The 27458-nt window shown below is 39.5% G+C and overlaps 1 protein-coding gene across 2 annotated transcripts; it reads left to right on the top strand.

Annotated features, from left to right (window-relative positions):
* Positions 1-79: 79 nt before the first annotated feature.
* On the top strand, positions 80-27432 carry PSME3IP1 (proteasome activator subunit 3 interacting protein 1). 2 transcript variants are annotated; one of them, XM_033129529.1, is made up of 7 exons: positions 80-286; positions 9740-9881; positions 10427-10525; positions 10932-11053; positions 15329-15462; positions 19758-19822; positions 27065-27432. In XM_033129529.1, the coding sequence occupies exons 2-7, from the start codon at positions 9755-9757 to the stop codon at positions 27280-27282; spliced, it is 765 nt and encodes a 254-aa protein (XP_032985420.1). In that variant the 5' UTR covers positions 80-286; positions 9740-9754; the 3' UTR covers positions 27283-27432. The 2 variants fall into 2 exon arrangements, with proteins under 2 accessions (XP_032985420.1, XP_032985419.1); XM_033129528.1 differs by having other exon boundaries at positions 81-290.
* Positions 27433-27458: the final 26 nt, after the last annotated feature.

Raw genomic sequence — 27458 nt, 5'->3', positions numbered from 1 at the left:
CAAGTGTCTCCCACCAGCTTTCTGGGCACCGGATTTCCATCGGACTCCTGGGGAGGAAAAGAGGTGAGGATTGGGTTACGCTGCCGGAAGCGGGGCGGAACTTTGTTGTGGCGGTGAGGAACAGGAAGCCCTGAAGGGTCAAAAGCAATACAAAAGCAAAGGCTATTTTCTTTCTTCTTTTTTTTTTTTTCTTTTCTTTCTTTTTTCCTAAAGAGCGAGAGGCCTTTGCGGTGGCGGTTTCGGGTGGGCTCCACCAAGGAGAGGGGGTCTCGCCTCCTGTGCGCCGGTAGGTGAGTGCGGCCTGGGCCCTGGCTTGGCGGCGAGACCTGGGCTCCAGCTTTTTCTCTGAGGAAGGAGACAGTGGGGACTGCAGCGTCTGATGTGAGGTTTAGGGGCCAGGCCTGTTCTCAGCCTGTGCACCCCCCCCCAGTGTTCTGAGTCGCTGGAGCCGGAGGACTGTGGGGCTCAGGCTGAGGGGGACTGGGGGAGCCCGCGGGATGGTCTGCAGGTCGTGTGGGGGAGGATCCCGACAAGCGGAATTGGGACTTCGGGCTTCTTGAGAGCTCCCCTCCACCTTTTTTGCTAGGTGGGGTCACCGAACCTCCAAGGGAGGAGCGGGCTCTGTTCTAGAGGTCTTGGAACGGCTCCAGGCTACTCAGGAGATGTGGGGATGCCTGGGTGGAAGTGGTTGAATCACAGCATGTAAGTAAGTGTAAGATGGGAAACATTTATTATGTACCTTGTACCCGTTGCCGGAGCGTGCTCGTTTTGCAGACAACTTAGGAAACTAAGACCGAGAGTTGAGGCATCTTGTTTGAGAGAGTTGGTGGCCACTGTGAATGTCAGTCCGCACGGGGGAAAAAGAGGAGACCTGTTCGTTCATAGCGGTGGTTCTTAACCTAATAGAAAAGGAGATCTTCTGTGGCCCTTTTAAAATGCCGATTCTGGGACCTTACCCCCGGATGGTCTGACTGAGGTCAGGAATGGGGCCCAGGAAGCCGAGGGTGGACCTGGTGGTCAGAATTCCCAATGAGCTCTTGGGTACGTGCTGTGAGGGAAGGTTTGTTGATTCCTAAGTTGTTAGGTTTAGTGATGTGTTTGTTACCAGGGACCCCATAAAATGGTTTGGTGGGCATCGCTTCCGAAATCCTTGAAAGAAATCAGTGTGTAGACTCCTTTTTGATACACAAGGAATCGAGCTGAGGTAAAAGCAGTTTTTATGGTCTTTCAAATAGAGCTTGAGGCAAGCTGTTAATTTGTAGGGGTGTGAAAGCAGAGGCTGCCCAATTATCTTTCTCAACTATCTTTATTTACACCAGTGGGGCCAGTGGGGGAATTCTTAGTGGTTCTCAGAATGGAAGAATTACCTCAACACCATCTACCTAGATACCGGTCTTTCCTTTCACCTTCTAAGAATCTTGATGTTTGGTTAGAGTCAAGTTTCTGCTTCAGAAATCGAAAACCACGTGTCTGTTAAATGAAGTAATTTAATTGCATGGTTCAGTCATGGGCTCAGTCGTAGTGTAATTATGCTTTTGTGGCAGCTAAATTAAGTGCTTTCAGTGTGCTCACCATGGGTCAACTTTTGAACATACTTTGTCTTCATTCTTAAACATGATCTGTCTCACTCTTTACTAGAGGACGTTTTAAAGATTGTTCCATCTGTGGTTTTCTGCATTTTCACTACGATGTATCCAACTGTGGGTTTGTTTTTGTTAGATTTGTTTGGTGTTTATTAAACTTCTTGAATTTTTGGATTAGTGTCTTTCATTAGTTCTGTAAAATTCTCAGCCATTTTATATTCACATATTGCCTCTGGCCCATTGTTTATCTTCTTTGCTTTTTACTGATTTAACATAGACCTTTTTACTCTGTTCTCTTTCTCCCACTCTCTTTTTATTTTTCCATACTACATTATGGATAATTTATTCTTCATTAATTCTCGCTTCAGTTATTTCTAACGTGTTATTAAACTCATCCATTGAAATCTTAAATGCAGTTGTTGCATTTTTCAGTTCCTGAAGTTCTGTTTGGTTCTTTTTCAAAAGTGCTATACCGTTGTTTTGCAACTTCTAATTAATTTTGAGACTTGGTTTTTATTTCTTTGAACATGATAAGCATAGTTGTTTAATAATCTATGTGTTTTAAATCACTATCTGAATTCTCTTTGGGTCTGTTTCTGAGGCTCATTATTCCTGGTGTTTTTCTTCCCAGTTTACCTTACCTTGAGGGTATAGTTCTTTGGGGTACCAGATTAAGAAGGAGAAGAAAGTGGTTATCAGACATCACATCCTGTGTGGGCTCCCAGCTATGACTTTTGTTTCTGTTGCTTACAGGGGCACCAAAACAGCTGCTTTCAAGGTCAGAGACACCCTCCGGGTGCAAACAAGTTTGAATATTGGGCTTAATTTCTGATTTTCACCTTTTCTTGGATTTTGGCCACATTCTTTACTATCTTGTTAGCTTTTCTGTTTGTCTAAGAATTATTTAAAATTTTTCTTCCAGTTCTTTTTATCATAGAGGTAGAGGATTGGTCTCAGTGACCTAGCCCACTATTTCTGGCAATGACCGCACCCTTTCATTTTGATTTTGGAATGTGAAATTTGTGATTTAAGGCAATCTTGAGTTAAAGATTGCCTAAAACTTCCACCGCTTTTCACTGTGAAGTGTCACAGCCACTATCAAAATTAAGCTTCCCTGATGCTTTTTTCTAGTCTTCCTTTTCTGAACTCCTTAGCGCATAGCTTCTAAATTCTTACAGAATTTAACCTCATTCAGCGTTTTCTTAAATTGCTCATGTGCCAGTCTTATTTTTTACTGAATGCAAGTTTCTCCCTTGCTAAAAAGTAGAGTGCCAGGTTAGTACTTGGCATTGTGTGTTGCACGTAATAGGTCCCCTTAAAGATTTACTTCAAAAATACAACGGAATGAGTTAGTTGGCCTTAAATGTGGTTTGCGTAATGCAAAGACTTTATTTTATTTCATTTTTAAATTTGATCTTAAGAGGAATTACATAAAACCTGGGGGGGTGGGGGTATGATTTAGTGTGGGTTAGGTTCCAAAGCCAGTCCAGATGGCAAAATAGTGCATAATCAAAGCTATCCTCGAAAATCTTTTAGGGAAGTACCATGTTGGATGTAGGTATACCAGCAGCGCAGCAAAATTCCAGCATGGCCAGGTTTTCCTCCAGCTTTGGAACAGATGCTGTTTTTCTTCCTGTGAGCCCAGATGAAGTAATTGGTTTGCATTTAGGAGTCACAGTGTGTAACCAATACAACTAATATTAGAATCATACATAGTGAGGGAAATATTTCTACTCTGAGAGGCACACATGAGCTGGGGAACTGAGGATAAGCTAAGGGAACCAATATTTTAGTTTTCTCTTGTTTCTTCCAGTGCGTATATGTGAATTCAAGGTAAATACACATATGATGAGACTGTTCTCATCTTCTGGGAAGATAAATGTATATGTAGGTTTTTTTTAAAAACAACTTTTTCTTGCATGCATTTTTTTTTAGATGCCTGGACAACCAGAATGTTACTACAAATTGCTCTTCATAATAAACATTTTAAATATGAATTAAATTGTCATGCTGTACCCTCATTTTTAGAATCTTTGGCACTGGGATATGTTAAACCAGCCTCATTGTTTGAACATTGAGGATCATTTTATCTAGTAATGAATACTACTAGAGTGTTCTCTGTTAGTAGTTGTCATTCTCTGAAGTTTTATAATATAGGGAAAATCGGCTTGATCTAAATAACTGTAGCTTGGTAGAAGAGCCTTCTTGCCAGAAAGCAATCTATTTGGAATATAGTTAAGTTTGTCAGATGGAAAATTCCTTAGTTGCTGTCCTGCATTTTGAAATCCCACGTGACTTGAACATGAGGGTAAAAATGTAGGAGGAAGAGCAGTGCATAATTATACTGACACGAGGAAAATGTATTGGCCTATTGTTTTTGCTACCCAAAGAGAAGCCTGAGAATACTCGAACACAGAGATCTGATTCTCCCTGGTGTATTTTTACACTTACAGTCTATCTAATGTTAGAATTGGGAGGGTATGGTGGCCAGTGCTGTAAACACTTAAGGAGTCTGCCATCACAAAATTCAATTCCGTAGGAAACCACATCTAATTAATTTGTATCATGGCACTAGCTAAGTGGAATAATTTTTAAATTCAGTGATAGCAATTGTTTGGGGGGGCAGCAATGTAAGTTTTGTATCTTAAAATTTGTATGGCACACTATATAAGACACAGCCCGTTTTGTCCTACCAACCTGGAAATTAAATACCACAGTCTCCAGTACAGACACAGTAGTGCAGTGTTTACCAGTTATTTTGGCTTGAAATGTAAGAACTTTTTTTGGCTGTCAAGCAAATGTGAAAACTATGTTCTTTATTTGTATCAGTTTGAAACTTTTAAGTTTGGGCAAAGTGATTTTGGTATGTTTTTGGTTTTCTATGAATTCCCTATTTGAAGAACTTTAATCCTTTTAAAAATAATAATAATGTTTTGTTTTTTGATAATTAAACTTGGGTCATTTTGTAGAAAAGAGCTGTGTGAGTACAGGAAAGTTGACAGCATTTATTCTTTCTAAATTAAGCACAATAAGGACAAAATAAGTATTCCCAATGTAATTTCTCTTCATTCCTACATGAATCTTTATAATTAGATCCCCAGGGCCCTGTGCTTTTGTTTGTATTTTGTTTTTAATTATTCTAGTGAACAAAAGGGAAAAATAAGAGACTTAAAAATTTAGCTAAGCGGTAAGAATTAAACACTTCAACTTCTGTTTTTTCTATCTGTTTCCAAAAGGAGGTAAATGAAGCACAAGTACTGATCACCTCCCTAATGCAGAATAAACCGCCGATGAATATTGGACTCCTCAAAGAAAAATGCTTTGTGTGGGAACTATTCATTACTCACTGTAAGAGAGCAAGTTTTAGTCAGTTGAAATTAAAGGAAGGCAGCAAGAATTATTCTTGAAGAAGACATCAATTATATAACATAGTAAAGTGATTTAATTTTTGGTCCTGTGTTTCCTACTGCACAAATTGAATTGGTGTTTGAATAGAATTCGCTGAGGGACATAGAAGCCTCAGCAAATAGTTGTTTAATACCTACCATTCTCTATAACTTACATCAGACAATACCTAGGAATATTTATGTGGAATCATTCCTCCCTGCTTAAAGTCTTCAAATCCTCTTCATGGTTGGTTTATTCAATAGGTATTTATTGTATATCTAATATATGCCAGACACTGCATACAAAGAGCTATTGGAACAGTTAAAAAATGACAATAGAGTGGTAAATTGAGTTATCAATGGTTGTAGTAGAGGCAAGAGTTGAAATGGAGACAATGGGATGCTGCTGCCGTAGTCCATGCGAGACGAGATGAGGCCCTGAGAAGAAGAGATTAGAAATAGAAAGGAAAGGACTCAAAAAACAAACAGACAAACAAAACACACAGGGAAAAAGAGAAGAAAGGAGAGGGTGGATTAAAAAGAGGTCATTAGGAGATAGAAAAACAGAACTTGGTGACCGGTGGAATGTAGGGAGTGGAAAAAGGAGTCTGGGTACATGTCCAGGTTTTCAGTCTGGGAAACTGGATTGAGCCATATTCATGCCTTTCATTACTGCCTCTTCCCTGTACTGCTCACTTCGTTAATTCATTGTATACTCGTATACTACTATCTGGTATTAATTAGTTCAAAGAGTACTAACTCTTAAAGTTTATTTCCTTTATGCACCCCATAGAATTTGGCACAGTGCTGGACACAAGAATTAAGCATTCAACACAACGTTGAGTTTATTTAAATTAAACTAACTACTAATAAGGTATAACAGTAAAATAAAGAACCACACTAAAGGGAAAATACAGAATCACCAAATTATATATACATGTAAGTTCTTCCTAATTTTAGTTTGATGTGATGAGCCCTTTTCCACTTCAAATGTCATGGTTGTTTATGTCACTGATTTATGTCTTCCCCACTCCTTGAGGGCAGACAGTATTTCTTTCATTCCTACAACCTGTCCAGAGCTAAGCATAGAGCTTTGTAGTAATGGCAATCCTTTCAAAGCACTTTTAAGCTTGTGCTAACACTGTGTGAAGTGCTTTACATGAATTATCTTGTTTATCCTCAGGACACATTTATGTGGTGCAAGGCTGTTTTAATCCCCATTGGTATGTTCCTCTGGGGATGAGGAAACCAAGGCTCAGGAGTTAAGTCACTTGCCCAGGGTCATACAACTGGTAAGGAGTTTCGAACTGGGGTCTCTTGATTGCAGTCTTCTGTACTCGCTCTTGGTAGGGAGACTGCAGCAGAAGGTACTTGTAGTGGTTGAATTAGGTTAGGCTGTAGGACGAGTGAAGTTAAGCTCACTTCTTAGCAGTATTTATTGACTGAAGTTTTGAATCCTGAAAAGACCTGCGTATTTCTGGAGAAAGAATATTCTGAATATTATCCAGAATGTTTAGGAGTATGGCCACTTATTTGTGAACATTTTTTCCCTATCGTTGACCTCTCCTAACAAAGAAAAATGACCAAATTAATTAGCCAGAGGGCCACTGAAGGCAACGGAAGGCCAGGAGGGAGCACCAGTTGAAGTGCCAGGGAATGAGGACCTACAGAAATAATGCAGGTTGAAGAAAGACGGATAAAGCAGCCTGTTAGCCTTGTCCGTAGAAGTTCACTATAATTAGATGTGGCCATCTAGCTTTATTTCAGAATGAAAAGAATGTCAGGATTATAATACTACCTTTAAAGAGCAGACGTACAAGTGTTTATTAGTTCTGACTGTGTTTTTAGGAAACCAGCCCATAGAGAGCTGACAAGTAGAGTTTCTGTCAAATTCTAAAGCCGTTGTCTTTAAATTTCCTTTTTTTAATGTTCTGTTTTGCTTTCATTTTCCTTAACCATCTGTGATTCTTGGTTTTGTCCCTGTGTGTGAAAGGGAGATGGGTACTAGCCGACTCAATTCTTTGGGTAGATGAATTCTAGCACTTAGAGAAAAAGATTGGGAAAAAGAGAGTTAAGAATTTCTTAGGATCCCATAAATTTGTCTTTTCCCAAAAGTGATTGATCAATGTTGGGAAGATCCTTATTTCTCTACAGTTTCTATTTCAAATTCAAACCCTTGTTTACATGTATGCTAGAGGCTTTGTCCCTGAGTTTCAGGGGTCTTTGTTCAAGTTAAATGAAGGTAGGTTCTTCTCTTTCCAAAAACTCAACAAGCCATGAAAATTAAAACAAATGGTTTTTCTTTCTTAGTTTTAAGCTATAAGAATAAATCTTAAGAATCTCTGAATTCTTACTTAGAAGGAGGTATGTAAGATTCTAGGTTTTATTTTGGCCTATTGAAAGAATTTTTTCAGTATTAATATGTATTGTTTTCATTTTTTTTTTAATGTATAATGAGAGTGAGATGCATTTAATGGAATGCCAGTGGCATTCCCATATCCTAGTATTTATTTCCCAGGTTTAAATCATACATAATCTGATTACTTCACTGCTTTGAAACACTATTATTTTTCTCCATTTTATAAGATTAAAGGAACTAAGGATGTTTGGCCCGGAAAAGAGACAAATTAGTGGAACATGGGAGTTGTCTTCAAACAGCTGAAGGATTGTCACGCTGAAAAAGTTATTTGGCTCCTTTGGTGTAGTCCCTGTGGGTTGAACCTTTGTGTGGAATTTATAGGGAGACCGATTTCAGTTCAGTTTAAGGAAGAGCTGTCCTACCAGTCAGATCTGCTCAAGGAGGGAGTCCGCTGGCTGGGAGGGAGTGCGGTGGTCCATCTTTAAGTTTTAAAATATGAGTTGGGTGAAAATGTCCAGATGCCAGATGGGGAATCATATTAGGTGGGCTATAAGGACCCGACCCACTCTGAGTTGTTTACCAGGAAATAAGGATGGGGGAAAGAAACCAGACTGCCGCCAATATAAGGCAAGAAATGAGAGCTAGAGCTAGTAGAGGATAAGAAGGGGAAACTGAGGACCCATCAATTAGAGTCCTACATAGTTGACATTTTTCTCTGCCAGGGACGTTTAAAAAAATGTTGGCTCCTGTTTCATAAGCGGTCATTCTGCAGAACTTGAGGAATGCTTGGCATGGTCGCAGAGACTGAACAGTTCTGTTTCTGTAATAGGCTTCTGACAGGAGACGCTAAATCAGAAGTGTCCAGGTGGTGGACTTTAGGTGGGAGCAACACCTTCTGTCAATTGATTTGGTTTTCTTTCTAGTAAATTTCAAAATTTTCGTATTGTTGTTAAATTGAACTAACTTAAGCGACCGTAGGGTTTAGGCTGAGATTCTCTTGTTCTGAATGTTTGGATTTATTTCCTCAGCTTCCATTTATGTCTTTTAAAGAAAAATGTTGCATGAGATTCTGAGCACTGGAATTGGATGTAGGAAGAAAGCTGATATTGACATGTCCCTTCAACCATGATCCCTGGTTTCTGGGGAGGGCTATGGTGAAGTGGGTAAGAATATGAAATTTTGATGTTGGGCTTGGATTTGATTCTCACCTCTGCCATTTACCATCTTCATCACCTGAGACAAGTGACCTAACTTCTCTGGGCCTCTATTTCTTCATCTGTAAGAAATAATGAGTATAAATGAGATAATAATACATAAAAAGTATTCAGTACATGGCAGGAGCTCAGTAAGTGGTTGCTACTTTATTTTTGTGCTAGCAGTAGAGACTTACTATTTTTGTTATTAGGGGTCATCTTGAAATGGACATTGAATTGGTTACCAGTAGTGCAGAATTTGTGGTTCCTTGTTAGGATGTAATTCTGTGAATAACATAACATGTCTGAGAGGTAATTCCACAGTTCTTCAAAAGGAAAGACACCAGCAAAGAAAAGTAGAAAAATTTAATTTAAAAGGAGTGTACATTTCTCTATCTATCTTTTCTTCCTTCTTTCTGAAGAGAGGTTCAGGTGGAAGTATCTAGATTGGGAATTGGAAGTCTTCTACATCAAAATACGCACAAAGTGGTTGAGGTCCTTATGAGAATGAGAAAAGAGAAGGATGGAAGGTAGTGTTAAGTAGCACAGATACAGAGTTTATAGGGAGGAAGGTCAGGAAAGAGGTGAAGGAGGAATCAGTGGAATATAGTGCAGAGTACATTGAACCTGAAGTTGGGAGATCTGGGTTTTTCTAGTCTCCCTTTTTCCATTCATGGTTCATGTGCCTCTAGGTGGATGACTTCGCTGTTGTACAGACCAGACTAGGTCTCTAAGGCTCCCTAAGTACCTGAGTTTCACCATCCAAATCTGCTTGGAAACATGAACAAGTGAATTAAAGTAGTGTATTGTCCCTGAAACAGGAATTTCAAGAAGGAACAATGTCAGATGTTACAGAAATAAAAGAGGATAAGAACTGGGAAAAAGAAGGGTGCCCAGGAGGCCAATTTGTCTAGATTGGAGGGACAGAAATGTATGCAATGTAAGATTTACCATGGAACAGCAAGTAATGAGAATTATTCTAGGTCCTCTTGCTGGCTTTGTAGATAACATATTGCTAACAAAACTACTTGATACATTAGGAAAAATGTAATCATGTGCTTTCATCATTGACCTATACATTAAACTTCTTGAGGATTTCTTTAGTTCAAGGTCAAAGGGAATTTCGAGGTAGTCACTGCTGGGTGAGACAGAGCTAGATCTTGTTTCTCTGTAGATTTTTGATTGCAGTTCTCACTTGAAATGTTTTGTTTTCTGTAGACTGATTGTTCCATTATGGATGGAGGGGATGATGGTAACCTTATTATCAAAAAGAGGTTTGTGTCAGAGGCAGAACTAGATGAACGGCGCAAAAGGAGGCAAGAAGAATGGGAGAAAGTTCGAAAACCTGAAGATCCAGAAGGTATCTAGTGGGCTTCTAGTTTGGCATTCAGCATAACGGTCTTAACCCTCACACCAGCCCTGCATAGTAGGTGTTAATGTCCTCTCTTTAGTAGAGGAACTGAGCCTCAGAGGTGTGAAGGAACCTGTGTTATGCCTCCGAGCTGGGAGCAGAATCAGGATACTCGTATCCTCTCCCACCCTGTCTTCCAGGAGACCCTGCTAGTCTGTTCCCTCTAGACAGGTGGGTCCAGGATCCGAGCAACTGAGAGTGCCGCTGCTATGGAGGCTTTGGGCTGGCCTCGCATCCAGTGACTGCTCAGGCCATGGGCCCTACTGACATAGATAGTTGGCTTTGAGAACTGCTGGCCCCTCTCGGAAGTCCAAAGGGAAGCTGTGAACTTTGTACTATTTTTGTGTTATCCTTGCCCTGAGATCATGCAGAGACTTGACTTGATCTGTAAAATTCTTTGTGATTCTAAAATAATATGAAAGGGTTCTAAAGTATGTATCTTTTTTCCTCCTCCCTATCTCTCCCCCCTTTCGCTCCCTTCCTCTTCCTTTCAGAATGTCCAGAGGAGGTTTATGACCCTCGGTCTCTATATGAAAGGCTACAGGAGCAGAAAGACAGGAAACAGCAGGAGTACGAGGAGCAGTTCAAATTCAGTAAGCCTCAGAAAACACAGAGTCCAAGGGCCTCCGCAGGGTCTTTTTGATGCACGTTTGCCTCATGCAACACTTTTTCTAACTAGCCATGGAATTGTCTCGGTTATCTTAGTCTCTAAATGGTCATTTGGTGGAAAAGAGACAAACTGCTGCCTTCTAGACCACATGGAACATTTTTGTTTAGAGCTCAAGATACCCATTTTAATTCTATGCTAATATCTAGTCATGGGAGGAATGCCTTGATTTTATGCCACGTTCTCTATTCAGAAGCCATGGTGTTTACAAATTCTTTCTTATAATCCCCTGAAGAATCTGGTGTTTATTAAAAAAAGGAAAAGGAAAAATCTTATTTGACTATATTTTCCCTTTAGCCTGATAAATGTTCCTTGTTTAATTATTTCCTCAGAAAACATGGTAAGAGGCTTAGATGAAGACGAGACCAACTTCCTTGATGAGGTTTCTCGGCAGCAGGAATTAATAGAAAAGCAACGAAGAGAAGAAGAACTGAAAGAACTGAAGGAATACAGAATATCCTTTGTACTTGGAGAGAAATCTGTAAGGTGTCGGTTTTCCCATCAACATCTAGGGATTTTAGTTTCTTCATAAATAGAATGAAGGTCTTCTACTTGGTGATCTCTAGGTTCCCTTTCAACGTTGATATTTTTATGACTCGGAATAACTAGCAGTGATTTATGGAGTTAATGTTGCATGCAAGTGTTTGTTGCGATCCAAAGTGCAGATCCTTCCGGATTAAGGGAAGGCCTGAATCCCGGTAGTCAGTACCAGGGTGTTCTTGCCTTGTGGGATTAGACTCGGAAACAGATGGGCAATGCAGTAAACCTCATCTAGGGGAGAAACTGACTTCTGAGTTTTAAAAGAGAATGTTCAGCAACTCTTCCTGTGTCCTTAGTAGCCTTCCCTGCAGGAACAGCCTGGTCTGTCCCGGTAGAGGGGTAGAGAACGCGGCAAAGCGGACGTTGCTTGGCCTCAGCGTTGCCTTCTTGACATCCACCTGAAGTCCTAATAGGTATCCCAAATGGAACCTGGCTAAGTCAGAATTCTTTATTCCATGCCTCGCTACTCCACCCTCATCACATTACAGCCCACGACCCCCCCACCCCCCGTCTCTTTTTCTGATCTTCACAGTTTCAGTAATGGTACTGCTATACCCACAAGAGCCTGGGCCAAAAATTACCTCCAAAATGTACTGCAAATCTGTGCAGTTCTTGCATCTCTACTGCCATTGCAGTAGTTATAGACTCTTCTCTGGATTGCTATGACCATCTGATTAGTCTCTGCTTCTGCTGTCATCCCCAACAGTCCCTTCTCCAGATAGCAGTCCAAGGGAACTTTCGGAAACATACCTGTGATCATCACTTTCCTGTTGGAAACACTGGTGGCTTCCCGTTGCATTTAGACTGAAATCTACATCCTTTTCCCAGCCCTACTGGGCTCTGCATTATTCAGGCCAACCCATCTCCCTGTCGCATCTTGAACTCACTCTTCTTGTTCGCAGCACTGCAGCCTGCTGGCCTTATGTTCCTCTCTCACTGAGCTTTGTAATTCCATCTCAAGGCCTTTATATTTGCTGTTTCCTTGGCCTGGAATGCTCCGCCCTCAGATTTTACAAGGCTGGCATTTCGTGGCCCTCCCATCTCCGCTCACTCCTCTCTTCCTCATAGAGACTTTCCCTTCGCAGCCCACCTAAAATTGTATCCGCTCCTATCACTGTCTGTAATGTCGTTTTTAAATAGTACTTGTCACTACCTGAAAAATCTTAAAACTCATTTGCTTTGTACTGGTTTGTTTGCCTCGTTACTGTTGGAATGTAGAGTAAGTTCCACCAGAACAAGGTCTTGGTCGCCACTGATTTCCTAGGTTCTCAGAGTATATGTGAATGAATTAATGAGTGACTCATAGGAGAGGTTAAGAAGGCCACCCTAGTTCTTTTTCTCCTTTGAGAAATCTTGTTGGAATATTTCAAGCTTATATGTTGAGTAACCTTACTAGTGTGATTGAATAGGCTTTACCTCTAAGATTGTTAAGACACTGAACGTACGAGTCTGTGGTATTTGTTTTGTTTTGTTTTTGCAGGGAGTGTGCAGTAGGTTCCACTAAAGAGTTATGTGGGAGAAAGTGTGCATAAATTCCCTGGGATTTGGTTTAAATCAAAGTGATTGACACTGATTGAGATAAGGTGGCAGCATGGTGCCACAAAACCCACTCCAAACTGGTAGCGAAAGACTTGGCTTCCAGTTCCAGTTCTCGTAGAGATATTCTCGCGTAATGCTAAGGTAAGAGTTGGTGGAAAGTCACACCTCAGTCCCAGCTGTAGGACTGAGACTGATTCTTCTGAAGCTCCCCTCTCCCACTCCCTTTCCTGCTGACCCCAGAATAACACTGTGCATTGATGTTTGCCGAGATGGGCAGATACATGTATTGCATTGTTTCAGGCACCAAACTCTCTCCTCTAAGGAAATACACTAATTACACTTATCACTTGAATTGTGTCTTGTTTTATGTGCTTAATTTGGCAGGCTAGCAAATCAGAGAGCGAGTGTCTTCCCAAAGCAGCGTTCTGGAGAGTAGTGTTAATGTGGTATGAGTGAGAGAGGCCCTTCGGTTTTCAATTCAAAGGAAAGAATGAACAGGGCAGCAGTGAGGCAAAAGAAACTTTTTCTGTGCTGGTAACATTACAGGACAACATTGAAGAGGCCCCAGGGGTATTGGCTTTCATTGGAAACTTGGAAAGTTCTGACTGTTTAGAACAGGGGTGTCCAAACTGCGGCCTGCAGGCCAATTGCGGCCCGCATCCATTTTTAATTGGCCCGCAGAAAATTCCAAAAATATATTTAGTTTACTTAAATAAACCAGGTGAGGCAATACGTACTTCACCTCGAGTGAGTGGCCCGGCTGTTTGTGTATCTTACCGCATATGGCCTTTGGTAAAAAACGTTGAAAAAAGTTTGGACGCCCCTGGTTTAGAAGAACTGAAGAAAAGCAAGCCTTCCAGTGCACTGATGTATAATCACTAATCCTAACCACACATGTAGCCAGAGACATGTTGAGATAGGAATTGAAGGATTAGACATTTGTTTATGGATCTGGTTCTTGGCTTTGCTTGATTTGTTATAATATGATCCATTTTATAATGTGATGCTTGTGAATACAAATAAGCTGTGGTTTGTGCCATATAAACAACAGAACTGTTATTTTCTTCAGGAGTAACCAGTAGTTAGCAATATTATGTGTATTAAAGACTATGTGATTTTTTAAAATATGCCTCATTTAATGAATTCCTTGAGTTTTTGACATGTATTTATTTAAAGCATTTTAGGGAGAGAGGGACTTTGGGGGAAAAATTGCTTATGCTTTGGATATGGATCAAAAATAATATTACCACCTTTACCCCATGTTCCCTACCCCCCCCCCAGAAGAAAAGGTTGGATGCTTTTTTTCACTTTAAAGTAATAAAAAGTTAAGTGTTGGTTTTTGTTGGTAGTACAAATACATGTGTGCTTTTGTTGTTAATTATTTTCATTTTTTATTTTTCAATATGTAATACTGAGAATTTTCTTTGAAAGTTTTTGTCCTTTAATGATGGAGTTGCAGGTAGAAATCACAATATGCTCGTTTCCATGATGACTTTAAAAACATTAAATTGATGAAACTCAGAATAGTACTGCACATTAAGCCTAATTTGCGTAGAATATTGCAAATATTTAAGGTAACTGGTGTCCATAAGAATAGAGTTAGTGATCAGAAGAGTGATCAGAATTAGAGTTGCCTTATTTCTGGTACCCAGTTTTCTCCATCGTTTAAAGACAAATAAGTAGCTGAGCCCAGATGCTCCACCCCCAGCTCTTTGGGTTGTTTATACGTGCTTCTTAGATTTCTTGGGCACTAGATGTCACTATTGTTCCAGTAGGGCATTACCATGTCTTAAATAAGGCATTGCACCATATTGGAATACTTCCCTATTGCATAACAGGTTGTAAGAGAATGAAAGGGAAGGTGGGGAGGAGGCTGGTGGAGAGAACGAAAAGAAAGTGACATGCCTTGAAAGCCGGAGATTGACATCAAGCATGAAAAAAGGTGCTGTTACAAGTGAACCTGTTACGCTTTTAAAAACAACTTTTTGGTTCTTGTGTTGCATATGCACAGAGGTTTCTCATTAAAATCACCTTGAGAGTTTAGAACAGGTTCCCGGGCCTCTGGACATCAGCATCCAGTAGGTTTGGGACGGGAGGGACTCTGGTTTTTAATGAGCCGTAAGTGATTTTGGTGTTGCCTTGTACCAGCTGAGTAGGAGTTAGTTTCTGTCATGTCTAAGATTGAATGCCATTAATAGTCACGACATTCTGCAAAAGTTGATTTTACCCGTAATGGGGAAAAGAGCAAACGTTTTCTATTTTCAGAGAATCCACTTTTTTTTTCTGTTGCATTTATATTCCTTAGGCTCTTTGTTCTCCCCAGCAAGCATGATATCGACCATATCTCTGGTAATAGGTTTTCTGGCTGTGCTCAGATTGTCATTGAGAATCAGAGGGGGAAAATTTGCTTGCCTGTATTATCTTGTGCTTGATTTGCCATCTTCCTCTGTGGTCACCTTCATTTCTAAATCAGCTGGGTTCGACTGGCAGAATAAAGAGGGGAGCACTTTTTTTTTTTTTTTTTTTTATAAGTGGGCTAAATATTCCGTGGCAGAGCTGACGTGCTACTGGATGATAGTGTTTCTTCTCTTGTGCTACCATTGTTCTGCCATATCTCTTTGCTTGGTTTGACCCTTAACCTGTAACTCACAGTAATCTCAACAAGGTTGGAATTTCTCCAGAAAACAAGAAAGAAGTGGAGAAGAAAGTGACTCTGAAACCCATAGAAACCAAGAATAAGTTCTCCCAGGCAAAGCTGTTGGCAGGAGCTGTGAAGCATAAGAGGTCAGCCAGCCAGCACTCGCACACCTTAAATCTCCCTCTGACCATGGACTCTGAAATGCCACTTGTCATGTAGCCAGGGCAAAAGGTCACCTCAGCATAAGTCAGTGATGCTCCTTTGGTAGCCTTACCTCTCACCCCTTCCAAATTTGGTATCTTCTATAGCCTTTGACCCTTGTCTCTCACTGTTCGTTCAACATAATAGCTACTCTTCAGTGGGCACCTGCTGTGTACCAGGCATTATGTTAAGTGCTGTCCGTGCATGATCTTGTTTATTCCTCTCAGCAAGTCTATGAAGTACAAGTTACTATCATCAGATGAGGAGACCGAGAATTCGAGAGGTTAAGAACCTTTCCCCAAGGTCGCAAAATATTAGGAGAGGTGGAGTTCGATAGCTGAGCGTTTATGTTTCTAGGCAAACGAGGTAAGAATTGTATCGAGTGTAATAAGAGCAGGGAGGAGGAAACACCTAACTGTCGTGGCGGGCGGTGTGTGTGCTCCTGTTGGAGAAGTCAGGGAAGGCATTAGACAGGAGGCCTTGATGAGGTAGGATGACTAGGGCTTTGACAGGCAGATGGGAGAGGAGAATATCCCAGGCAGGGGAACAGCTGCTGCAAAGGCATGTGGCCAGTAAGCCCCTGGCAGCTGGGACAGGGTTACAGACCTGGCTGGGATCTGCTTGATGGATGGTGGTGGCAGCACTGCCTAGAGTTTTCGATAAGTTCTTTGTTATGTTTGCTCCTCCCTTTCCAAGTCCTGAAATGGCACCAAAATGATTCAATCTGGTCATTTCAGTTTGACCAACCATACCATGGGCAAAATGATGTCAAGTTGAAGTGCAGTCTATTAGAGAAATCAATGTGGTATGTTGCCAACCAGCCACATGTTTGGAAGGGAGTGTGTTGATTCAGCCTTGTGGTTTGGCACCGCATCCATTGCTGCAGCTGTTCCTAGGAACACTGCTTACACGTAAAAATGTCGGCATGGTGTAGCAGCAGAGGGGAGGGATGTCAGTCTGAAAAGAGTCAGTTACCGAGCCATAAATTATTCCTTTCACGTTTTCACATACGCTTTCATGCTTGGCCCAGTGTCTTTCAAAAAGATTTGGACTTGGGCAGTTTTACTGGACTGCGCCAAGAAAGGGCTCTCCAGGTGGGCAGTTAGTTACCTGCTGCTAGCAGAATGGGTGTTACAGCTATTTCCTCTATAGTCCTTAGCTCCGTTCAAAAGGGCCCATTTGGTGGCATGGCTATCACCCCTTTTGGATTTTGAAACTACATCATTTATTGTTGTTTTGTGTAGCAAGGTGACAAATTAGTCTCCTGGGGCGGGAGTTCCTAATGTATCCAGCCTGGATTTATTAGAATCACTTGGGAGTTTGCTAATGTGGCTTCTAGGCCTCACACCGATTCTGGTTCGCTAAGTTTGGAGTGATGTCTGGGAGTCTAACTAAGTCTGGTTAACATCTGTCACCACACAGTTACATTTTTTTTTCTTGTGATGAGAATTTCTAAGATCTACTCTTAGCAATCTGCAAATATACAATACCGTGTTATTAACATAGTCACCATACTGTACATTGCATCCCCAAGACTGATTTGTTTCATAACCAGAATGTACCTTTTGAAGGTGGTCAGTGTTAAGGTGGTCAGATATATCAATATTTTCTTTTTTGGTAAGAGCATTTTATATTTTGTTCAAGAAATTCTTCCTACCCTGAGGTCATAAGATAGTTTTTCTTCTTAAACTTTTAGAGTTTCATCTTTCACTTGTTAGGCTTTAATCTATCTAGAATTGATTTTTGTGACGGGTATGAAGTAGGGATCCCATTTCAGTTTTTTTTCTCCAAATGAAAGGCCAATTTTCTAGCAACATTAATGAAATAAATACTTCTGCCTATTTTTCCCAGTGATCTTCAGTGTGACCTCTGTCTTATAACAAGTTTCCATACACATAATGGGTTTGTTTGACGGTTCTTTTTTTCTATTCCTTGGAGGTGTTGGACCAGTACCATTCTGTGTAATTATTGTAGCTTTATAATAAATCTTGATATCTGATGAGGCAAGTCCCCTTGCAGTCTTCTCAAGGGTATCATGTCTGTTCTTGGCCCCTTTGTTCTTCCATGTAAATTTTAGATTTAGTTTAAGGTCTTTAAAAATCTTCACTGGGATTTTTATTGGAACGTTATTACTTCATAAGTTCATGGAGAGAACTGATCTTTATGGATTTGAGTCTTTCTATCCATGGCATATATCTACGTTTATTTGTAATGTCATTTTATAAAGTTTTATAGCTATTTTTCAAAAACATTGTGTACATCTTTTGTTAAATTTATTTCTAATTATTTTATATTTTTTGTTGCTGGTATGTAAAAGTGCAATCGATAGAATATTTACATCCAGCCACCCAACTCTTATTAACTTTAATAATAACTCATTAGTAACTCTTATTAACTTTAATATTTTATCAATGGATTCTTTTGAAATTTCTATGTAAAGAGTTACCATCTGTGAATAATGACAGTTTTATTCTCTTCCTTACACCTTTTAATTCCTTTTCTTTATCTTACTGCACTGGCTAGGACTACCAGTAAAATGTTAGAAACAGTTATTGTGCACATTCTTGTTTTATCTCTTAATTTTAAACAGTGTTTATAGCTTTTTTACCACTAAAAATAGTATTTTTTTTTCCAAATATCCTTTAGTAAGTTAAGGAATTTCTGTTCCTAGCTTGGTAAGAGGTTTTTTTGTAGCCATGAATTGTTAAATTTTGTCTTATTTATTTCTGCTTTTGAATTGATAAAATAAATTTTTTTTCTTTACTCTGTTACAGTAAAAAATTAAATTTATAGATTTTTCTAATGTTGCATTCCCGTGATAAACCCAGCTTGGCAGTGATGTATCATGTTTTTTTTTTAACTCTGCTGACTTGGTTTGCTAATATTTTGTATCGGTTATTGAATCTATGCTCTTGAATAAGACTGGCCTGTATTTTCCCCCAGTTTATCTGATACTGACATGAAAATTAAAACTAACTTCATAGAGCAATTTAAGGAGTGTTCTTTTTTTTTTCCTGTTCTCTGGAGGAGTTTATAGGATGGTAGTGTTCTATTTTGTGAAAGTTTGGTAGAACTCCTCTATAAAATCATTGGGGTCGCTCTTTTTTTAAATTTGTAATTATAGGACTATTGAATTTTATCCATATCTTGTTAAGTCAGTTTTATTTGGTTATAGATTCTGGGAATTCATCTATTTTGTCTTATTTCCAAATGCATTAGCTACAGTTGTATTTTTTTATTTTTCTGATTGCTGCTCTATCTGTAATTGTCTCATTTAAAATTTTTAGTTGTGTCTCTCAATAACTGGTTTAAAATTCAGTCTGTTGATCTCTTTTTACTGGTAGGTTTGGATTTATTAGGATTTTTAATGTAGTTTTTATTATCCTAATGATAGTTGTCTTTTTACTTAAAATTTTTTTCCTTATATTCTTTTTGAAAATTAAGATTGAAAAATATTTTATTTCGTTTTTTTCTTTCTACTAGTTTGGATTTAAGTATTCTGTTTCTATTCTTTTGGTGGCTAACCTTGCGATTTACCAGGCATACTTAGCAAAACCTAAAATAAATAGCTATCTTACTTCCCTGTGAAATTACATACAGACCTTAGAACTTTTAGCTACAATCACCCTCTTCCTTTCTTACTTTCAAGTACTGCCTCGGACCTTAGTATGGTCTTGTTTAACACCACAAATTAGATGGTAGTTTTTAAAACACATTTGTTTAGATTTCTATTTGCATTTGCCTGTGTCTTCTCACCATCCCTTCCTTCTGGGATTAAGGCCTTCTTTTCTGGGATCTTTCCCTTCCTCGTTGAAGTACATTGTTTAGGTATTCTTTTAGTGGAGGTCTTTTGGGTGACTTTCAGAATTTCTAGCATGTCACTGAAGATGTTTTCTTTTATCTGTAATAACTAAGTTTTTATCATTTATGAACATGTCTAGATATTCTCGAGATCCATCTATGGTTCTAACCAAGATGAATAATAAGGACAACAAAGAATCTGACATTTAGGAGATGCTTGAAGATACAATCCTTTACCCCTTGAATCGGGCAGGGGGTTAATTTGTCTTTATAACTAATAACATAACCAGGAGACTGAAGTGAAGACTTTTCGTTTTAGATCATTCCATCTCCTTGAGGCTGCCTGCGGCCCATATAAATGGTTATTGGAGCTCCTGATTCCCAAAGTTTCGATCTCCAAGATTGGGCGTAACTCACATCATCATGTTTTTTGTTACAGCTCAGAGAGTGGTAACAGTGTGAAGAGACTGAAATCGGACCCTGGTCCAGATGACAAGAATCAAGGTGGGTGGCAGCTCTCATTTCGTTCTTCACTCATAATGCACATGACACGGTCAAGGGCTGGAGTGCATCGCATCTGTGAATGAATGCGCTTATCTTTAAGCAAGCCTATCTGTACTTCATTTACCAAACGGTTTTGTCCCAGGCAGGATTTATACCCAAGAGGATGCCAGCTGCCCTGCAAAGGAATATGTTAGAAACCAGTGGAGCTGATAAATGACAATTGTACTCCCTAGAAGTGCTTCCAAAGCCAAAGCCCTGGTCATACCACCTCTGCTTACAAAGGAGTTTTCTCTGTCCCCTCCAAATGTCAACTTTCTTGATTTCATCTGGCTTGCTGCCAGTGAGAGAGAATACCTGGCTGCGTTCTGGGATGGTTGGATTGGATTGAGCTTAGAGGCTTAATACAGTTTCCAGGAGTACACTTTCTTTGGTGGTTACTTTTATGTGATCAAATCTGGCGCTGCGTTAAGTGGCACAGTTTTAAGTGAAGGTGAGTGTCTTCTGGTGGCTGGATAAGGAACGAGACATTCAAGAGTGTTTTCAGTTCTACTCCTGACTCTCTGTGGGTTGAGAGTCGGAGCTAAACTCAATTGGTCATCTCTAATACAGGGTGTACTCTTATTTCTCTCTCAGAAAAATAGTGGATATTTTTAATTACGTATCTTCTGAGTACCAGTAATGGTCAGTTGTTGTTGATATCTTTTTGCTGTTGAATCTGTTTCATTCAGTGAAGAGTCTCCCTTCTACCTATATGTTTTCCTCCATTCAGTTCTCCTTCCCAGAGGGTAACAGTATCATACGTTTCTTATATATCCATCCAGAGCTATTCTGTGTATGTACAAGCAAATACAAATATATTTTTTTAAAAAAGATTTTTTTTATAGGTAGCGTAAAACATACTCAAACATTGAGATAATAGTATAATGAACCCTATAGTATAGCTTCAACAGTTTTAACACATATCCAATCTTACTTCATTTATACCTCTCTAACTGTAGTATTGTGAGACAAATCCGAGACATCAAATTATTTCATCCATAATTCTGTATATACCATGTTTCCCTGAAAACAAGACCTAGCCGGACAATCAGCTCTAATGCGTCTTTTGGAGCAAAAATTAATATAAGACCGGGTATATAATATGTAATATTATTATATATATAATTATATTATATTATATTGCATAAGACCGGGTCTTATATATATAATTATATTACATATTATATACCCGGTCTTATATTAATTTTTGCTCCAAAAGACGCATTAGAGCTGATTGTCCGGCTAGGTCTTGTTTTCAGGGAAAAAGGGTATTCCTAAAAAGTAAGGGTTCTTTTTTTGTTTGTTTTTGTTTTTTTGTTTTTTTAACATAATTGCAGTACCATTATCACACGTAAAGTAATTATAATAATTCCCAATATTATCAATTATCAAATTAGTATTCATTTTCCCATAAAATTTTTTTCTTGACAGTCAAGATCCAAGTGAGGGTCAGGCATTGTATTTGGCTATATGGCTTTAAAAAAAATCGTTATATAATTCACATACCATAAAATCCAGGATACAATTCAGTAGTTTTTAGTATGGTCACAAGAATGTATATGCATCACCACTGTCTAATTCCAAAGCATTTTCATCACTCCAAAAAGAAACCCCATGCCCATTAGCAGTTACTCCCCAGCCTTCCCTCTCCCCAGCCCCTGGCAACTACCAATCTATCTGTCTCTATGGATTTGCCTTTTCTGGACATTTCACATAAATGAAATCATGCGTAAGTATGTGGCCTTTGTGTCTGGCTTCTTTTCACTTCACGTGTTTTCAAAGTTCATCCATGTTGTAGTATGTATCAGTACTTTTTACAGCTAAATAGTATTCCATTGCATGGATAGACCACATTTTGTCCATTCATCAGTTGATGGACATTTGGGTTGTTTTCCACTTTTTTGGCTATTATGAATCATGCTGCTATGAACATTCATGTATTGGTTTTTGTGTGAACCACTGTTTTCAATACTCGGGTATACAGCTAGGAGTGGCATTGCTGGGTGAAATGGTAACTCTGTTGAACTTTTTGGGGAACTGCCAAATTGATTTTCCAATCAGCTGTACCGTTTTTACATTCTACCAGCAGTATATGAGGTTAAAATTTTTTCACATCCTTATCAACACTTCTTATTCTTTTATATTCTTCTTTGTGAGTGTGAAGTGATATTTCATTGTGGTTTGGGTTTGCATTTCCCTAGTGATGTTGGTATCGTGTACTTACTGGCTGTTTGTATGTCTTCCTTGGAGAACTATTTACTCAGATCTGAGGTTTTTTTTTTTTTTAATTTATTGGGGTGACAATTGTTAGTAAAATTACATAGATTTCAGGTGTACAATTCTGTATTACATCATCTATAAATCCCATTGTGTGTTCACCACCCAGAGTCAATTCTCCTTCCATCACCATATATTTGATCCCCCTTACCCTCATCTCCCACCCCCCACCCCCCTTACCCTCTGGTAACCACTAAACTAGAGATCTGAGACTTTCTAAATTGTATTGTCTATTGAATTGTAAGGGTTCTTTATATAGTCTGGATGCTAGATGTTGTCAGATATATGATTTACAAATATTTTCTCCCTTTCTGTGGGTTGTATCTTCACTTTCTTGATAGTGACCTTTGGAACACAAAAGTTTTACATTTTGATGACGTCTAATTTCTTTTTACTTTGGTTTCTTGTACTTTAGTTGTCATATCTAAGAAACCATATGAAGATTTACTCCTATGTTTTCTTCTAAGAGTTTTACAGAGTTTTAGCTCTTATGTTTTGGTCATTGATCCATTTTGAGTTAATTTTTATATATCGTGTGAAGTAAGGATCCAGTTTCTTTCTGTGCAGATATCAAATTGGCCCAGCATCATTCGTTGAAAAGATGGTCTTTCCCCACTGAATTGTCATGGCACTTTTGTTGAAAATCAGTTGACTACATGTGGTGTTATTTCTGGACTTGTTTTTCTCTTCCATTGATTTCTACACATCTACCCTTCTGCCGTTACCACAGTCTAGATCACTATAGTTGTGTCGTAAGTTTTGAAATTGGTAAATGTGAGTCCTCCGACTTTGTTCTTTTTCAGGGTCCCTTGTATTTCCATATGAATTTGGGGGGCAAATTGTCAATTTGTACCAAAAAAGCAGCTGGGATTTTGACAGGGATTGCTTGGATGTATAGATCAGTTTGGGGATATTGCCATCTTACGGCATCTTGACAACAGCCTACTATGTCTTTTAAATCTCATTTAACCTATAGGTCTTCCTTTTTTAATTTAGGTTTTGTTTCCTTTATGTTTTATTTGTAAAGAAACTGTGTCTTTATCCTGTGGACACTCTAGATTTTGCTGATAGTATCCCCGTGGTATTCTTTTATATCCTGTGTTTCCTGTAAAATGGTAATTAGAGCTAGAGCTTAATTCAAGTTGATTTTTTTTGGCAAGAATACTTCGTATGCTGTTTTGTGCTTCCTATCATTATTTTAATTAGCATACTCTTCTGTTCATTGCTAGTTCACTCGTTATTGTACCTTGGGAATCATTGCATATCTGTGCATAAAGAGCTTCTTTATTCCTTTTTAAGGCTATGTAGTATTCCATTGCATGGTTGTACCATTTTTTATTAGTGAACATTTAGGTTGTTTCCATTCTTTCTGTTATGATGTTGTGGTAAATAACCCAATACACATGCATCATTTTTCATATCCACAAAGATACCAGGTTACATATTAGGTTGGTGCAAAAGTAATTGCGGTTTTTGCAATTATTTTTAACCTTTTATTAAACTGCAATTACTTTTGCACCAACCTAATACTTAGAATTATTGGGTCAGAGAGGATATGTATTTGTAACTTAGGTAAATATTGCCAAATTGCCCTGCGAAGAAGTTACCCCAGTTTACATTCTCATCAGCAGTGTAGGAGTTCCATTTCACTGGTATTTTTTTAATAATAGGAAACTTGCTGAACTGTGGCTACTTAGATGGGGTAAGTATATACTATGTGTGTGTACACACACACAAACACATCCACACACACACCTGTATATAATACTACATAAAAATTTTAAACATAGTGTAGTTAACCAGTATCTCTGTATCTGGTTCTTATTCCATAGTGGGATCTCTGCCTGAATCAGTGGGAAGGAAAACTTGTGTGGGGTCTTTCAACTGAGTCAGACACTTGTGTTTCAGAGCCATGTTTTTGTCATTCTGAATCCCTTCTTCCTACTCCTTCCTATATTCTTGCCACAGAAAATGGGCAAGAAATATCCTCTTTTGCTAGGAGGTGAAGCCTTACAAGAAGAATATCTCTTGTATCTTGCTTCAGAGTCTTGTGCTCAGCAGTAGAAGCATTTATCTCCTTGATCCCCAAGAAGATAGCTCTATGACCCCAATGGAGATTCAGGCTTCCCCACTGGAGGCTCTGGACTTAAGCTCTGAGCAGAGCCAGAATACACGAGTTGATCCCATCTACTCTCAAGTCACCTATCTGTCTGAATCCCAAGAACGTTCTCTGTTAGTGATTTTCAGTGTTAATTTGGTACAGCATTATGGTCCTGCAAATGCAGAAGGTGGCAGGAAATGTCACCAAATGAGTGAGATCAGAGGGCACCATTTTGTTCTCTTTGGATAGTTAACTGCTTTGGAATGAAATTTGTTAGAGTCACTGTTTTTTCTTTCTTGAAACCTCCTAGGTAATTGGGAGTTTTGGTCTTTTGGCTTAAACTCTGCTGGCGACACAGTGGTCTGGATTCTTGGTTGCATTTTTGTAGCTGACTTCCATCCTTCCCTTAGGCCACCTCAAGTCCTCCATAGGTACTCTAAACTACATCCTTCTTTTCTACCTAAGAAAAACCATAAAATTCAGTTCACCTTTGAAATACTTAATAAAATGACCTATCTCATTGAACAGCTTCACATCAATTACTTTTCTAAGTAACTGATTCATACCCTTATAAGATATTGGGTTGTTTTTTTTTTTTAAACAACCAAATTTTTCTAAGAGTACCTACCAAAAGTATTATTGTATATGTGACATAAAAATGCAATGAATGTTCAAATAATGAATGGCATACAGTTTGATGTTATGTCTCAAATTTTCACTCCCCCTAAAACAATTTAGCCATTTGCAGTGAAACTCTATAAAATGTCTTTAACACATTTTCTTGCGTTCTCACACATTGTGAATGCTGGTCTGCTCTGTGCCATATGACCAGGGAATGGTGTGATGTGGTGAAGAAAGAGTTCTTGCCCTCAAGAGACTTACGGTTAGAGGAGAATATAGACAAGCGATTCCTCTCGTCATTAGGACTGCCCGGTCTGCTGTCCAGTCTGTCACAGCCTTCCTGGCTGTACCACAGGGGTGCCCTTGGGGTTGTAGAGACATGTGGATGTGTGCTTCCCTAATTTCAATGGCCCGGGATGCTCTTTGAATTTTTGCATTTGCCTTTTTTTTGGGGGGGGGAATATTGGGGAACAGTGTATTTTTCCAGGATCCATCAGCTCCAAGTCAAGTTGTTGTTTTCAGTCTAGTTGTGGAAGGCATATCTCACTGGCCCATGTGGGAATCAAACCGGCGACCCTGGTGTTATAAGTGCTGCGCTCTAACCAACTGAGCCAACTGGCTGCCCACCAGCAGCTCAGCTCCAAGTCAAGCCGTTGTTTGCATTTGCCTTTTTAAAAAATCATCTGAATATGTAGTATATGCACATAATAGGAAATTCAAAAGGGATAAAGGAGTGTAGAGTGAAAAGTTAAATCTCCCCTGTTCCTTAGCCACTCAGATGCTCTCCGCAGAGCAGCCAGTTACCAGTTTTTCTGTATTTTTTCAGACATTGTCATGCATATATCTGGGCATGTTCCCCTGCCCCCCACCCAATTATAACTGATACACACCCTTGCCTCTGATTTAGCATGATATCTTGGAGATCATTGGATGCCAGTACACACAGAGATGCTTTACTCTTCTTAATGGCTGAACAGTAGTCCACTACTTAGCTGGTCCCCTGTTGCTGGCCATTTTGGTTTCTAGTTTTTCGCTGCTATCAACACTGCTGCGGTGGATGTTCTCATCTGAACATCATTTAAGTTTGAAGGACATTGCTGAGTTTCCTGTACCCCTGAGCAACATACAAAGATGCCTAGTCCCCATACCTTCCCTCCTTATATATTGTTTATTTTCCTATATTTGGAATTCATCTCGGTTTCTCTTTCTGTGAATTGTTCATGTCTTCTGTCCACTTTTCTATTCAATTGTTGGTTGGTTGGTGGGTTTGGGAAGAACTCTTTATTTCCTAAAGAAAGTAGCTTTTGTGATATTTATTGCAAACATTTGCCTCTACTTTCTTGTAGCGCTGTTCTTGCCATCTCTGCGGTCATTGTCAGCTCTCATTTCATGCTCCATATCTTAACATGGCCTGTCTTCAGCAGCTTCCCCGTCAGAACTTCCAGGACAACAAGCATATATACTGAGCTCCTGAACTCCGTGTCCCAGCCATTTGAGATGTCTTTTAGCTGCTCAGTGTAGTTTTTGCTTACTTCTGATTTTATATAGTACTTGGAGCCATGTATCCTTTTCATATTTACATGAGCTGTTAGTTAGGGGTTTGTTAAGACAAAACCCTAGAAGGTAATATGCTTGTCAGCCTGAAACAGTGAAGTTTGAATTCCACCTCTTAACTCTGCAGTGAGAGTTCAGGTGTCATTTTATCACATTATTTTTTATTCAGATTTAGTTTTAACATTTTCTACTTTTAAGAGACCTGTAACCTTAGCAGGTCATTTCACCTCCCTCATCAGTAAAATGGGGGAATAATACCTACCTGTCCGGTTGGTATAGCAGTAAAATGAGGCTAGAAACATTTAGAAGGAAGAAGAAAGAGTGAAGTAGAGTTCTTAACTTTTCCTTTAACCTTTTTAAGTCCTGCGTTTGTTTTCTAGACGGAGGTTTTCTGTCACTGAAGTGGCAACGAAACTTTGGGTTTACTGGGGCAAAAAGCACCTCAGCTGCTTGGTGACATTCTGCATGATCTTAAAATGTGCTCTGGCTGTGTCTTCACTTTTCTCGGTTGTAAGATAGGAACCCAGCTCTAAGGTGAGGATGACGCTGGTACCCGCGGACGTTTTGAGGTTTCCTGGTGAAGCCCTCAGCACAGTACAAAGTACACCGTCAGCTTTGGAAAAGTAACATTCCTTCCTCCTCCTTTGCAGAAGCCCCGTCCTGTGTGTCTCTTGGGAGCACGTCCCTGAGCGGCCCATCCATCCATTGCCCCTCCGCCGCGGTCTGTATCGGTATCCTCCCAGGCTTGGGCGCCTACTCTGGGAGCAGCGACTCGGAGTCCAGCTCAGACAGCGAAGGCACTATCAACGCCACCGGCAAGATTGTCTCCTCCATCTTCAGAACCAACACCTTCCTCGAGGCCCCCTAGCCCCTGTGTCCTTTCCACAGGGAGCTCCTCCCCGAGAGCAGACCGGACGGTTTGTCTGCCTACAGGCATTACCTCCCTCCGAAAATGCCTTTGCCTGTTTCCTGTGCACAGCGTGATGTTTTTAACCTCATCTAAAAACGTGCCAGAATCTACCTGTGGCTCGACTTGTGTTTGGT

The sequence above is a fragment of the Rhinolophus ferrumequinum genome, chromosome 15, assembly GCF_004115265.2.
Source record: "Rhinolophus ferrumequinum isolate MPI-CBG mRhiFer1 chromosome 15, mRhiFer1_v1.p, whole genome shotgun sequence".
Classification (NCBI taxonomy): domain Eukaryota; kingdom Metazoa; phylum Chordata; class Mammalia; order Chiroptera; family Rhinolophidae; genus Rhinolophus; species Rhinolophus ferrumequinum.
The sequence above is the reverse complement of the archived record's forward strand: the minus strand, read 5'-3'. Positions and strand labels throughout refer to the sequence as shown.

Coding starts and splice junctions, on each gene's coding strand:
- PSME3IP1 (XM_033129529.1), top strand. CDS start 9,755: ATGGATGGAGGGGATGATGGTAACCTTATTATCAAAAAGAGGTTTGTG. Junction 9,882..10,426: donor AAAACCTGAAGATCCAGAAG/GTATCTAGTGGG, acceptor TCTTCCTTTCAG/AATGTCCAGAGGAGGTTTAT. Junction 11,054..15,328: donor AAGAACTGAAGGAATACAGA/ATATCCTTTGTA, acceptor CCTGTAACTCAC/AGTAATCTCAACAAGGTTGG.